Genomic DNA, 13,347 nt, shown 5'->3' with positions numbered 1-13,347 from the left:
TTCTCATCCCCATAATTTAGAACTACTCCTTTAAGATGTCACATATTGTCTTGTTTTAAGCAAAACCTTGGACAATAAATCTAAGGGTGGACAATTATCAGTAAATCACTATATAAAGCCAAGAGGTAATGAATAACATGCACCAGGATTTTGAAAATAGCCTACACTTCAGTACTTCTATCATTTATTTCAGGCTGTCTTATTTTCACCTATTTTAATAAAGTGCAGACATATGATTTCAATAAAGGACTTAGTGAATGACAGCCACATTTCATCTAGTATGATTTACTAGTGAATTTCCATTTTTATTTTGAATCCCCAGCTATTATTTCTCATATTAGAGGTGCAAATGAAATACCTGGAACAATAATCAAAAATGGACTCTGCCAAATATAGAAAAAAAGCCATCATGTTTACTTCCCAAAGATAAACTGGGAGAAGAACTGAGTCACCTAACTGTTTATGCCGGAGCAGGTTGAATTATTAACACACAAGATAAGTAGCTGGTGGCCAAATCCAAACCAAAATATCCCTTACTTAACCTACAATCAACATCATGTGCCTCACTCAAGTGATGAAAGCAGTGTTTGACTGCAATAAACACACAACACAGAACACACACACAGACACTGAAGTTGACAATGCAGTGTGAGTGAGACAGTGGTATGAATGAATGTCCATATGGGAGATTCACAAAAACAATGCTGTGGCTTTAATGTCAGACATGCCTTCCCGTCAGAGTGTGGGATTAGAAACGGCGTCCTTGTCACTGTCAAACAACTACCTGTCGAGGCCGGTGGCTGCACTGACACATGTGGAGCGACAGGGTGAGAGCGGAGGAATAAAGGAGAAACAGCGAGGGAGCAGAGCAGGACCAGCAGCCGATCAGCTGAAAGTAAAACTAAAGAGGAATGGCGGGAGGAGGAGGGAGGGTGTGTGGAGGCCGATCCTCCAATGAAAGCTTCATGGGGCTTGTCATGGGGCATCAGTCCTAAGCATCAACCCCTCCACCCACACATCGCCTACCCCACTCCCCCTCCCTTGCAAAACCTCAGTCCCATTCTAAATAATTCACTCCGCAGCCATTCCCTTCCACCTGAGGGGCTTGTCTCCTGGCGTCACCAGCGGGACGATTTAACAGCTCTCGAAAGGTCAGGGTTTTTTATCTCCCAGCCACCCTCCACCCACCCATCCAAACACACACACACACACACACTCAGACACAAACACACACAAAATAATCCCTGCCAACAGTTTGATCCGTGCGTCGTGCTCGGCGGTGCCCCCTCTGGGCTAATGCACTCCTGTATTTACCTCTAAATATGCCGTTCTCTTGATCTGACAAGTTAGGCCGCTCACCTTGAGGGCACCTTCAGCAAGGGCATCAATTCACACAAAGTGTACACCAACACACATCAATAAAAAGGCACGAGCAGACACTAATGGGCATGAACTCGCAAAGACAGAGTGGGACACAAACTACACACTCCCCACTGACACTAAGTGCCTTCCCAGGTTCAGACTGTGGCCTTTTTTAAAACCACAAACACCAAACTGATTGATTTTTATTTAGGAATTAATGGAGTGTTCGTCGTAGCAAGGTTGGGCTTTGAATTGATCAATTATCTCCCTCACAGTCTGCCCTCCTCTGTCCCACATCGCACCTTCATCTGCATCTTTCATAAGCATCCAAATATGAAACAGTGTAAGGACAACGTCTATGTTTGGCTTGGATTGATTATTTTACAACTGAACTGTTTTTCCTCTTTCATCACTATCCCTGCTGTGATTTACAATACTACTTACTTGCTCTCTCAGCTTTTCCAAAATCACAAAATACTTATATTGTTTTTGATAGTACAGTAAATGCTGCTACAGATTTTAACAAGCTTTGAAGGCTCAACAGCTACTGAAATCCAAAGGATATAAAAAATAAAAAAACTGAATCATATCAGAAAAAAATTTAATAAAGCTTCATAGACAGCTTCACAGAGATCTGTTTTTCCACCAGTCATGTTCTGACCAGTGAAGTCTCATAAGGGATCGCAGGCAGCCACGTCTGGAGATCCTCACTGACTCGACACTCGACTGACTCAACACTGATTGTAACATCCACTTCATCCCCCAAGTACAAACACACCATCGCTGCAGGAAACCTAAAAACATACTGTGCATCACCTGAACGGGCAGGAGTTAGACATGATAGAGAATAAAAAACAAAAACTAAAGAAATCCAAAACTCATGGCAATAGTTCATTTGTGGGGAGAAAGGTCTGTGTTGATTATGTTTTTTTTTTCAATTTACACACATTTCTCTTGATTTAGGAGGAGTCCTGTCCTGTGATGATGATTATGATTTTACATTCAATGTAAGACAATTTTCAAAATGTCAGCATTTCAGGAACTCTTAAAAACAGCCTTATTTCAGATCATTAACAATTTATTTTAGAGATTCTCTGAAACAGATGTAATGATTACTATGTTCACCACCTTAGCTAAGCATATGTGCATGCTAACATTTGGTAAACAGCACTAAATGAAAGAAGAGCTGAGGCTAATGGGAATTCAGTTATTTGGTCATAAACCAAATTTGACCTGCTGGTAGATCTAGAGGAAAAGTAATTAGCATTTCCTCTTTTCAGGCACATGAAGTGTATGTTCCAAGATTTGTGCCAGTCCATTTAGTAGATCTGAGATTATTCACGGTTTAAGTGAAAATTTTGAAGTGAGGGCATCACCACATTTATTTGGATTCATCCTCTGGGCTGAATATGGCAGTCAATGGCAGTCTCTCCAATCCAGTAGTTGTTTAGCTGTTTCAGTCATGTCTTGCTTTGACTGACCAACTCACATTGGTATTCCTGGAGCTGTGCCATTAGCATGGCTAAAGAAAACATGGGACATCCACAAATAGCACTTAAGTGCAACAGGAGTAACACTACACTCTACTGCTTTTCACTTATCAATTTTACTTGTGCAGAACTGAATGTGAGATCTTTCAGTATTTTTCTATTGTGGTATTTATACTTATTGGATTAGAATACGGCATCTACCACGGCTTTCAGGATATTTTTTCCTTTTCCTAACAACTCCTTCAAGTTGCCAACATCATTTTACCAGTTACCACAGAGCGGGTGACTCATTCTGTTTCATTCATTCATATATTCCCATTGATGGACTTCCTCTTGACGTAAATGGATTCAGGGGTATGCCCAACACCCCCCTCAGTCCGCTCCTATTAACTGAGCCTGTCCACTGGCACCCACACAGACCATTAATACACAAGTGACAGTTCCAAACAGTGACATGATTGTACCTCTTCTTTGCAAACAAAACCTTCTAGCTGTGATTCACCTTGTCATCGGTGAAATATTAATGCACTCTGGAAAAGTTTGGCCAGAAGTTTAGTCTTTAATCTATCTGATAGGAGCAAGGACACAGGTTGTCTGTGGGCTTTAGGGAAAAGAGCCGCCCACAGTGTCAAGCCTATTTAATTTAAAGTATTATATAGCACAAACCAACTATGATCAACAGCATATGCAGGGTCTTGAGAGTGCTGTTGAAGACTCACCAATTACCTCACCATGTGTCAAGATTTCTGACTTTTCAAAAACACATCTTTAGAGAGGTTTGTGTTTGTGAGTCTACAGCAATGCTTGTGGCTCTATGACTGTAGTTTGGCACGGCAGAGCTTTGAACTAAATGCTAACATTGGCATGGCAACATCACAATCACAATGTTCACATAGTGATGTTTAGCAGGTAATGTTTAACTTGTTCAATATTGTCAGGATTCATCATTTGAAAGCCACCAATTTTGTGTCAGTCCATCTCACAGATGTTGAGATCTTTCACAGGGTAAGGTAAAACTTTGAACTGCTGGTGGCATTAAATGCAAAGTCAGGGGATCGCCAAATTCATCAGGCTTTATCTTTTGGAGATCATGAGTGTCTGTTCACACGTCAATCCATCCGACAGACACTGCCCTCCCATGTCATTTTAGTGTGACTAAAAACGTAGATTCTGCCTGATTCAGGCTACAGGATTTATGCCAACAACCATAACAGTCATAACAACAACTGCATCAGTTCTCATGCTGTTTAGACTACCTTGAACTGCAAACATGAGCTCTTTGGGGTCGACCACTGGTGTTCTCTTGTCTTGGCCTTTTTTGCCTCCCTTTCGGTTTCCCCTCCTCTTCTTGCTCTCGCCCCAAAGGTTGGAACCGCCGTGCATGCTGGGAATGTTGAGAATGGCAATGCCTTCCAGGGAGATGCTGCTGAGGTCCAGAGTAACACCATCACACTTTTGGAAAGGAGGAAGAAACAGCAACAATAAGAGTTTACACATCTTTCATATGAGTAAGCAATGTAAGCTGCAGTTTTGAACCTATCTATCTCAATCTGAGCCTGAACAGACTCGGAACCTGAGTCTCTCTCCCTAATTTGATCTAATTATGCTGAAACAAGTCCACCAGAATCATCAGGCCAATAATAAGAGTAATATTCAAAATAGTGAATTTTATACAAGCCTGGGTCTGTCTTCACCTCCATACCTGCTCAACCCCAATTGGGTACTTATCCAACACTAATTAATAAAGACCTCTGCACTGTGTGGATAGCTCTGAGAAGGGGGAAGATGAATTGTATAGACGCCATCTTCATTATCACTCAATATCACACACAGCAGGGTCATGTAGGGCTAATTACCTGTGTGTTGAACTGAGGTTCAGTGAGAAGCGGGTGGGGAGGTGTGTAGATAGCCTTCACACATCAACACTTTGTCCGGGTGAATTTGTAACTAGTACAAATTTGGGCTATTTATGGACCAGTAGTTGACCAGAATATTTTAAGAGGCACCATTATTCTTACCTGAGCATTTTTAGTTTAATCAAATATTCTTAATAGTATCAAGAATGTAAGACTGCTTAGGATTCAGGTAAGAGTTGAAATAAGGATAATATACTAAAGCAGTGACTTTCAAAAATATTTCCTTTGCCTCTTTGTTCCTTTTCTGTCTCCACAAACAGAAAATAAATGGTTTGATTTACCTCAACCTCCAGAAAGTCGTGGAGCTTCTTACATGTGGCCGAAAAGGTCTCCGAAGTGCCGAACTCAAAGTACCACAGCTTATTCTTTGTTCTGAAAAAGACAAGACAACAGGAACTGCAAAGGGACCAAGAAAAGAGGAAACATAGGAGTGTTTTCCCCCCACATCAAAATCTGAAGCTTGTACAGTCATAGCATCTCTTCTTCTCGTCTCTTGTCTTTAGTCCCTTATATGCTGAGCTTATGAAAAAGAAAGAGCACAGCGTTCTGTAAAGGTGTGTTTGTGTTTGAAAAAGGATCTTCTGAACTACACAGGAAATACACCTCTAATGTTTACCGCTGACCAAAATCACAAAGTCATTAATCTCCAAAGAACGTATAATGTGCTTCATTAATCACATATTGAAGCATGATGATGAATCTAAAGCCAGTTAAGGAGGCATCTGAGGGAACACATGGGGCAACCACTGGGTACCCATGCCCAACATTAAGGCCCTGTGAGGGGTGTAAAAGGGTAATCTACCTGCCCCTGCAATTAACAGAGGACTGGGGTGCTGATCCCCAGGCTTCCTACAGCACACACTTCCATTACTAAGGCTGATGATCAATGACCTCGTAGGTGTGACTCACCATCTGTCCGTGTGCTGCTTACATTTTCTCATGGCTACAAGAATAAAGTGTTACTGTATTCATAAGCATTCTGCAATAAATATATTGTGCATTGTCAATGTTAGATAAAAAATAAAATAAATCAAGCCTCTATTAGTCGCCCCTAGAATCCCCTAGTTCGTAACACCTTCCATTAGTAAAATCTTTTTTGTTTGACCAGAAACATTGCTATATATTACTACCAGACTCCACTGATGAAAACAGTAATTTTACCAAGCAGAACATGGGAGTTGCTAGAACACTGCTGCCCTGATCGGTTAATTTGTTTGTGTTACTGTATAACTCTCAGTAGTGGAAGATTCAGATTCTTTACATAAGTAAAAGTACCACACAATAACACAAACACATACCTACACTTCTTCAACATCTAATCAGGTTTAAAAACTGCTTATGTAGCATAGTAAATTATTTCTAGAAGACTGTGTTCGCTACACATAAACACAGTAAAACTGCAGCTACAGAACTCTGCAAGAAGTCAAAACTAACTTTTTCCACTCACCCCTGGACTGAGGTGAATTACTCAATGGAAAATGTTTCCTCTCAACTTTTCATGGCAAATATCCAAACCTCATCTTGGTGCCTTCAGTGAAAACAAACTGCAGCAAGTCTCACTAAAGGTGGGAAATAAGTTATGTATACTTTTGCTTCTTGAAAAGGTGATATTAAGAGCTGCATAATTGTTTCTCAACAAAAAAGAGTTCAGGTTAACTCTATACAGAAGCACAGATCCCAGATGGCTTTTGATCTCTCCAAGAAACAACAGACAACAAGATGCAATTTATCTCAAAGCTTCAAGGAGAGAAAAAAACCTACAACAGTGCTGACACGCAAAACTGAAAAGAGTAAAAAATGGCCTTCTCTTAGCTGGAATCAAAGCACTACAAGAGGGACGTATTAGTATAAGCAGAGTAACAATCACTGAATTATTGATTTCCTCATTAGGACTTTTGTCAGGACCATTTAGCCCCTTTATAAATGAGCTTTCATTAGGGTACTTGCAAGGTAGCTCAACTCACAGTTGATTTATAATGTGCAACATGGTCAATAGCAGAGGGATGGGAGGAAAGGGAGGTGGGAAGAGGCAGGAGGGCGACAGGGCCTTGCTGAGAGGCACATCCTTACAGCTCCTCCGGCTCAGTATGCAAGGGGGAAAACCCAGGACAACACATGAACACAGGCCTGGGCCAGGCATTTTGCAAACAAACAAATGAAGGTGGCTACTTTGAAAAGCATATTCAAAACTAGTGGTTGGTGAGTGATAGAGAGACTGAAGCCACTCTCTGTTGACTTGTTGTCGATTTGGCTTTTGAATTCTGAAGCTCTGTTTAGACTGAGCTCTCAGGACTTTTTAGAGGTGACAGGTCTGCATTTGAAATCAATGAGAGAACATGGGTGGATGTGAAAAGGTGTGGATACAGTACCATCCTAAACAGAGAACTGTGTTTTTTTCTTTTTTTTTTACAGTACCAGCTGAACCAAACTGCACTTGGGGCAACTGAAGCCAACTGCAGGAAACTAAAGAACCTTTAAAAACAGATACAGTAAGAGACAACATCTGACTGCCCTGTCGATTCCCACCACTTAACCTAACAAGCGCACCATGGCAACAAATCACCTCATGTCCCTGTTCATTAGGTAATTAGGAGCATTTCATTGGTTGGATCGGATTGTCGTTTGTTATCTGCCGACTGATGCTTAACACTGGATTCATCCGATAGACTGACTGTGAGCAGCATCTTCAACGGTGGCCAGCTTGTCCCAGATTAATAGGGAGTCCATTTGAGTAAGATGATACTTTTAAGGTAGATTAGAAGGACCTTACTTTATGGAAAGTGCAATAAAAGTGAACATAAAGTGTCCATTTCCTTAAACTGTTGGCTGAATTTAAGCTCCCACATCCTTCCAGGACATCTTAGAGGTTCATTCATTATATTTCCTGGGGGAGCGATTTGTGTTTTCAAGAAAAAAATGGCAGTGTGCTGTACACAAGGCCTGTGCTGTGATTCTACCTGCAGTGTATCAATGCAAAGTGTACTGCAATAGTAACTTTAGCAGTGTGCATGTGAGATCAGCTGTAGTAATCACAGCTGGCAGGCCAAAAGAAAACAGTGGCTCAGGTTTCCAGAGCCACCGAGGTGTCATTTATTTGCACAAACAAATCTTAATACAAAAAGAGAGCAAATACAAATTCTGTGGCCATGAGGAAAGAAAAACACAAAGAGCTTTTAAAAAAACATGGCAAACCAAAAGAAAAAAAGATGAAAAAGTAAATGAGAGACAAGTGAGCCCAACATCAGGAAGACAAATGTAGCTCGAACAGCCTGAATCTACACAATACGCCCATGTTCATCAAGCCTCCATTGCTTGGTCACCATATTAAAGGATGTCGGAGGCGATAAGCTTCAGTGTAGCGTCGCTGTCCTGAGGCCACAGCACCTTTAGATGCACTTTCCACTGGCCACACTGAACGCGAGACACAGCGCCATTGATTTTTTTCCCCTCTGACACTTAATCTAACCCACAATGATCTACGACCTTATTTTCACACTAATTTCTTCTTGATCAGAGGTGATAAATATCGCATTGACATAACCAACTCTTTGTGCATTGCATCAATGCACTGTTTTGTTTAACATGACACTGCCTAGAGCGCTCCGACTTCGACTGGCAGTTTGAGAAATGACCTAAGTTGCATCGTCTTGCCTTCAGAGATGCAGCAAGCAGTTTGAAAAATGTATTTCTCTCTGTTTCACTGCAATGATTCCAATGTGTGTTTTTTTTTAACTACTGCTACCAGTATAAAGTATCCAGCATCTTTAGGAACAAATACAAAGACTGAACTACTACAATGACATAGAAGTGAAATAATAAGTAATGATATGTAACCTAATCTTCTTCAAGACCTCTACTTTTTAACCAAATTGACACCAGTTTTAACCTGAACCTCTACATCTTCTGACCTGTAAATCACAAAGTCTCTCATGGATTCCTTGGCTTCTTGGCTCCTGAATGTCTACTTGCAACCCCTTGTCACAGGTTTCAAATATCTAAGTTGCAAGCATTGGACATATCCAACAACATTCTTGAACGTATTTTCTGGTTATTCATTAATAAAAAAGGACACATCAATTTAAGCCTGTCAGTGGCAAAACAGCCACTTTAGTGGACATACTTCGATAGGGAAAACTGGCCGGGTATATTATTCTTACTCAATGGCAGACCAATTGCAAAGATTTTTGTTCCTGTCAATCAATTACACCCAAATACATGGGAAAATAAGGTTCAGGTTAATAATAAAGCTAGCAAGTGAACTTGAGTTATGATTTTTTCCATAGAAAAGTGTTTCTGGGGTAAAGAATGAACTTCTATGCTCCATGACATCCTGCAGATAAATTAAAAACAAGTATTACATTAATTCAGATTAATTTTGGAAACTTCACATGAACTTAACAAAGCAATGCTGTTAATGATTTAATTAATGATTGTTTACAAGGCCTAAGATGTGTTCTAGCAATTCTACACCTTCAGTAACACATCAGCAGGGAGAAGTTAGTTTGATTTTAGTTAATACAGTGAGAATGCGACTCAGTGATCCTGCTTCATTACCTTTGGAGAGCTGTCAGTCATTAACACACGCCCCATAGGTCGTCTGTGCCAGCAGCTTATTACAACCCCTAGTTACATTTTACTGACTAGACAACCTCTAGCGGCCGTAGTAATTAAGCCATGATCTTTACCTAAGCCTAACAAAGTAGTTTTTACCCCTAAAACCTAAGCACACAATGTCCGTTCCACAACCTTAACCATGTGTTAAGGGACAAATGATGTGTATGATCGTTCAGGCTGGAGGACTTGTCGGCTTTTTGCAATCAAAATTCATCTGATTTTCACATTGGTTGTAAATATTTCTTACTAAAAAGGCTTTGGAGAAACACTAATACATCTTATTGGTGGTGGTTATTGAGGATTTACACATAAAAAAAAAAAAAAGAAGATTATTTTTTAGTTTTAAAATGAAATCTTTTTTTGATTTTTTTTTCATACTGCTCAGCACTACTACTGATCGTGCAGATTCTTCTGTTCACTTGAGATTATGTGCTTACATAGTATATGTGTATGTGTATGTGTGTGTGTGTGTGTGTGTTCCCACTGAGCTGGGGACAGGGCCACAGGTGAGATCCCTCTAAATTACACACAAGTGGTCATTAATTATAGATGACACTTTGGTCACATAAACGATTTCATCCTCAAATGAGGTCTGAGGGCGGCCGCTACTGAGGTCCACCATGCATGTGTGTGTAAATGAGTGTGTGTGCGTGTGTAATTTAGAGCGCCATCACCTGTGGCCCCGTTCCCAGCTCGGCAGGAAACACGCACACATGTACATGTGAACACACACATTAGCATGGGTGTGTTGATGGTTGGGTGGGTGTGTTGGTGAATCCGGCGGCCCCATCCAGCACATCGCAAGGCTTTGATGAACATACTCATTATGCTAAAGAGTGCTCCATGCCTGGGCTTCCCTGTGCCTTCAGGAAAGGTTAACTCAGGATGGTTACACAGCACAGCGAGAGCCTGTGGGTGCACGGGGGCACAGCGGCACTGGAGGAGTGCGCTGACGGTGTTAGATGTCTCAGGACCAAAAATAGATCTGGATATGCAGAGCAAATATCATGGGAACATCAAGGTGCCATGATTGATGCCACAGAACAAACAAACATTGTAGGTGAAGTCACAGCAGATATCATGCTGGAGCTGAAAGGTCCCAAATCAGATGTTTCCCCCTAACAGATATGATGTTGTCTGTTTTGTGTGGAAAGCAAAAAGCTGCATGGATCAGGTTGGGGTTCAACAGTAATCCAGACAAGCATGACACTGTTAATTAACTATCAAACCTAAGCCATGCACATTCTGTTGTGATGCTGCTCTGTGACATTCATTAACCCCGTCCTGACTCATTCTTTGTACAGTGGTGAAGGAAAGGGGGCGTTTGCTCTCGGGGGGGCTGTGCTGCAGTAAAAACAACATGGTGAAAATAATATTAAAGCTTATCGTTCAGTGAACATCAACTAAACAAATAGCTGAGATTTTGCTGCACAGTGTACTTTTTGTTATGTTATCTGAAGGTGAACTTGTTGCACTGCTACAGGTCACAGAATCTGATGGGTTACAGAATACAGTGTACCACCAGCAGTAGGCTGAGGCCGAGCACTTGTCCTCACTTCAACATGTGGTAATGTAAATATTTAAACAAAGGACTTCTTGTTCTCCCTTTATAATGAATAGCCTCCCACAATTATTGTATTTTGCAGTTTTTCTGTTGACTTTGGAACGTTTAAGACACCCCACCATGTTTGCTAACTGCATTGCTGAGTTATCATGCGTAGGATGAAAGAGAGTCATCTGGTAGGCGGGTCACAATCTAACTAGTTCAAAAAACAAAGAAAACAACAAAAACAATGAAAAGCATAAAAGAATGAAACTGTACGACAGCACAAAGTTCTTTCTCTTTCACTACTTCTCTTCCCTTGTTTCATCCCTCCGAACCAGAGATTAGTGTGTAATTACATGGGAGATCAGCAAAAAAAGGGGGAAAAAAGGGGAGTAGTATATTTTAACAGGGCGGTCGAGGAGGAGTGGCGATGGGGGAGGAGGTGGCGCAGCCCTCGTCACGGGCCGACTGATTGTCTGCTTTTAATCCTCGACCTCATTATCACCTCCAGGTCCGGCAGTGGCAGTAAATGAATCTATCTGCCGAGTGTCAAATCTTCACACCTTCACCCTGGTAATCACCCCAAGGTGCAAATACAGAAGATGGATAGAACATAAGAGATGAAGAGAGGGAGAGAGAGAGCTTACATGACCCCTGCATTTCATCAACAAAATCCTATCATTTCATAATTAAGAAAAGCTACATGATGCTGTTTGGTTGTTAATTAAAGCTGATTAAATATTCAGTTTCTTTAAGGTCAAACACTGAAAAAATGTATAGATTTGGTACATGAGACATAAAGAACCATTTCCTGCTGTCAGATTAAAATCTAATAATTCAATATTTGACATTTTGTTTTTTAGACTGTAGTGAAATCTTACATGTTAATTTATCTATTTATTCTGACCTTGAAACCTGTGCAATGGCAAAAGCAAATTTTAAAAGTACATGAGTACATGAGAATAAAAATAATAAAAATACATAAAAATAAGTATTTTTAATCCATAAAAAGATGCTAAGATTCTTTCAGGATATACATCATTTTAATTTCTGTGCATTTCTAATTTTTAAATTTTTTGAATATCCATTATAGGAAATGAAAATAATTGTCTTAAGCAGGACATGGGTGTTAGAGAATCAGGTATGTCCATGAAAAATTTAAAATACATACTAAAACAGACTTTAATTGATGCTTAATGATATTCACATTTGAGAACAGTAAATTATTCATCCAGATGCTAACTGATTTAAGTATAACAAACCAAAATATTATAAAAATATCTAGATTTAAATATTAAAATAAAAAAATGTCTGGGCAAATTGACTTTACAATGATGTAGCGTATTGACAAACTTCTTTCCACTTCTACTGTAATATTAACAGTATGTACTTAAACTACCAGAAAATGGAACATCTAAATTTCAAGTTACACAATATGTGATAAAATCAATCAGGTATGGCAGTAATTAAGTTACATTTCACCTCTGGAAGAGGCTGATTGGTAACTGTTGAAAGCTGTTAATTAAAAAATTGGTTTGGTGTCACTGCTGTAATATTTCCAGTATAATATCACATGTGAAGTTGGTGTATTTGTTGTTAAAAAAGTTCATTCTATCGCAGGATAACTCTACAATTGGCAGACATTAAAACATGTTTTAAAGGAAAATGTTTTTCATCTTGTTAGGCTATTATAATGTTGTCAATTTAACTTAGAGAGACAATAAGTCATTTTGATTTTACTGCAATATTTTCTGGGTGATTTTTGCTTTTATCACCATTATTGTTGTTGTCATTAAAATCTTTTAAGTCTAAACAAGTTTAAACTGCTGTTATGATTCTTTTTAAATGAGAGTTTCCAGTGCACTGCTGTGCTGAGTGAGTTTTATTATGTTTAAATCTTTGTAAAAACTCATCAAAACCACTCCAGCTGCTCTATATTCTCTTCATTCAATGCAGAGAAAAACATACGTAATGCAGACTTGTTATGAGTGAAATAAAATATTCCCCCTGAGATAAGCCGCACTTTGCTTCCATTGTCACAAAAGTTCCTGAGAAAGAGCTTCCGGCTGCAGGAAAATGACTCTGTGATAAGTTGCAATATACTTCCAATGGACACAAGCCCTTTGGACAAATCCAACAAAATCTATGCTACCTTGAAAAACTATAATCATGCATTATTGAATTGGCAAGGATAGTGTGTAATAGAGAGATCCTAAACCCATTCCCCCTCGTGAATTATTAATGGGATTCAAATAACAGACAGAATAATTTTCTTAAAATATCTCAATCATTTTTCACAAAGGCTTAAAATGGGGTAAAACAACAGAGATGCAGTCCATGTGTCCTGCATGCAGATGTAAAAGTGACTGAACCTGAGTCTAACAAACTATATTGAAAAAGGAAAATTGGTTATCATGAT

At 39.7% G+C, this 13,347-nt stretch overlaps 1 protein-coding gene across 2 annotated transcripts in view; it reads right to left on the bottom strand.

Moving 5' to 3' along the window:
* The window catches only part of dgkb (diacylglycerol kinase, beta), a 58,648-nt gene that overhangs the window by 7,204 nt on the left and 38,097 nt on the right, over positions 1-13,347 (bottom strand). For both annotated transcript variants that reach the window (XM_018676135.2, XM_018676137.2), the window contains 2 exons: positions 5,050-5,140; positions 4,109-4,304 (listed from right to left, as the gene is read on the bottom strand). In XM_018676135.2, the coding sequence (XP_018531651.1) occupies positions 4,109-4,304; positions 5,050-5,140 (287 nt within the window). The remainder of the gene's footprint in view (positions 1-4,108; positions 4,305-5,049; positions 5,141-13,347) is intronic.

Source organism: Lates calcarifer, linkage group LG15, assembly GCF_001640805.2.
Source record: "Lates calcarifer isolate ASB-BC8 linkage group LG15, TLL_Latcal_v3, whole genome shotgun sequence".
Classification (NCBI taxonomy): Eukaryota; Metazoa; Chordata; class Actinopteri; family Centropomidae; genus Lates; species Lates calcarifer.
This window is presented reverse-complemented; position numbering and strand designations above follow the sequence as displayed.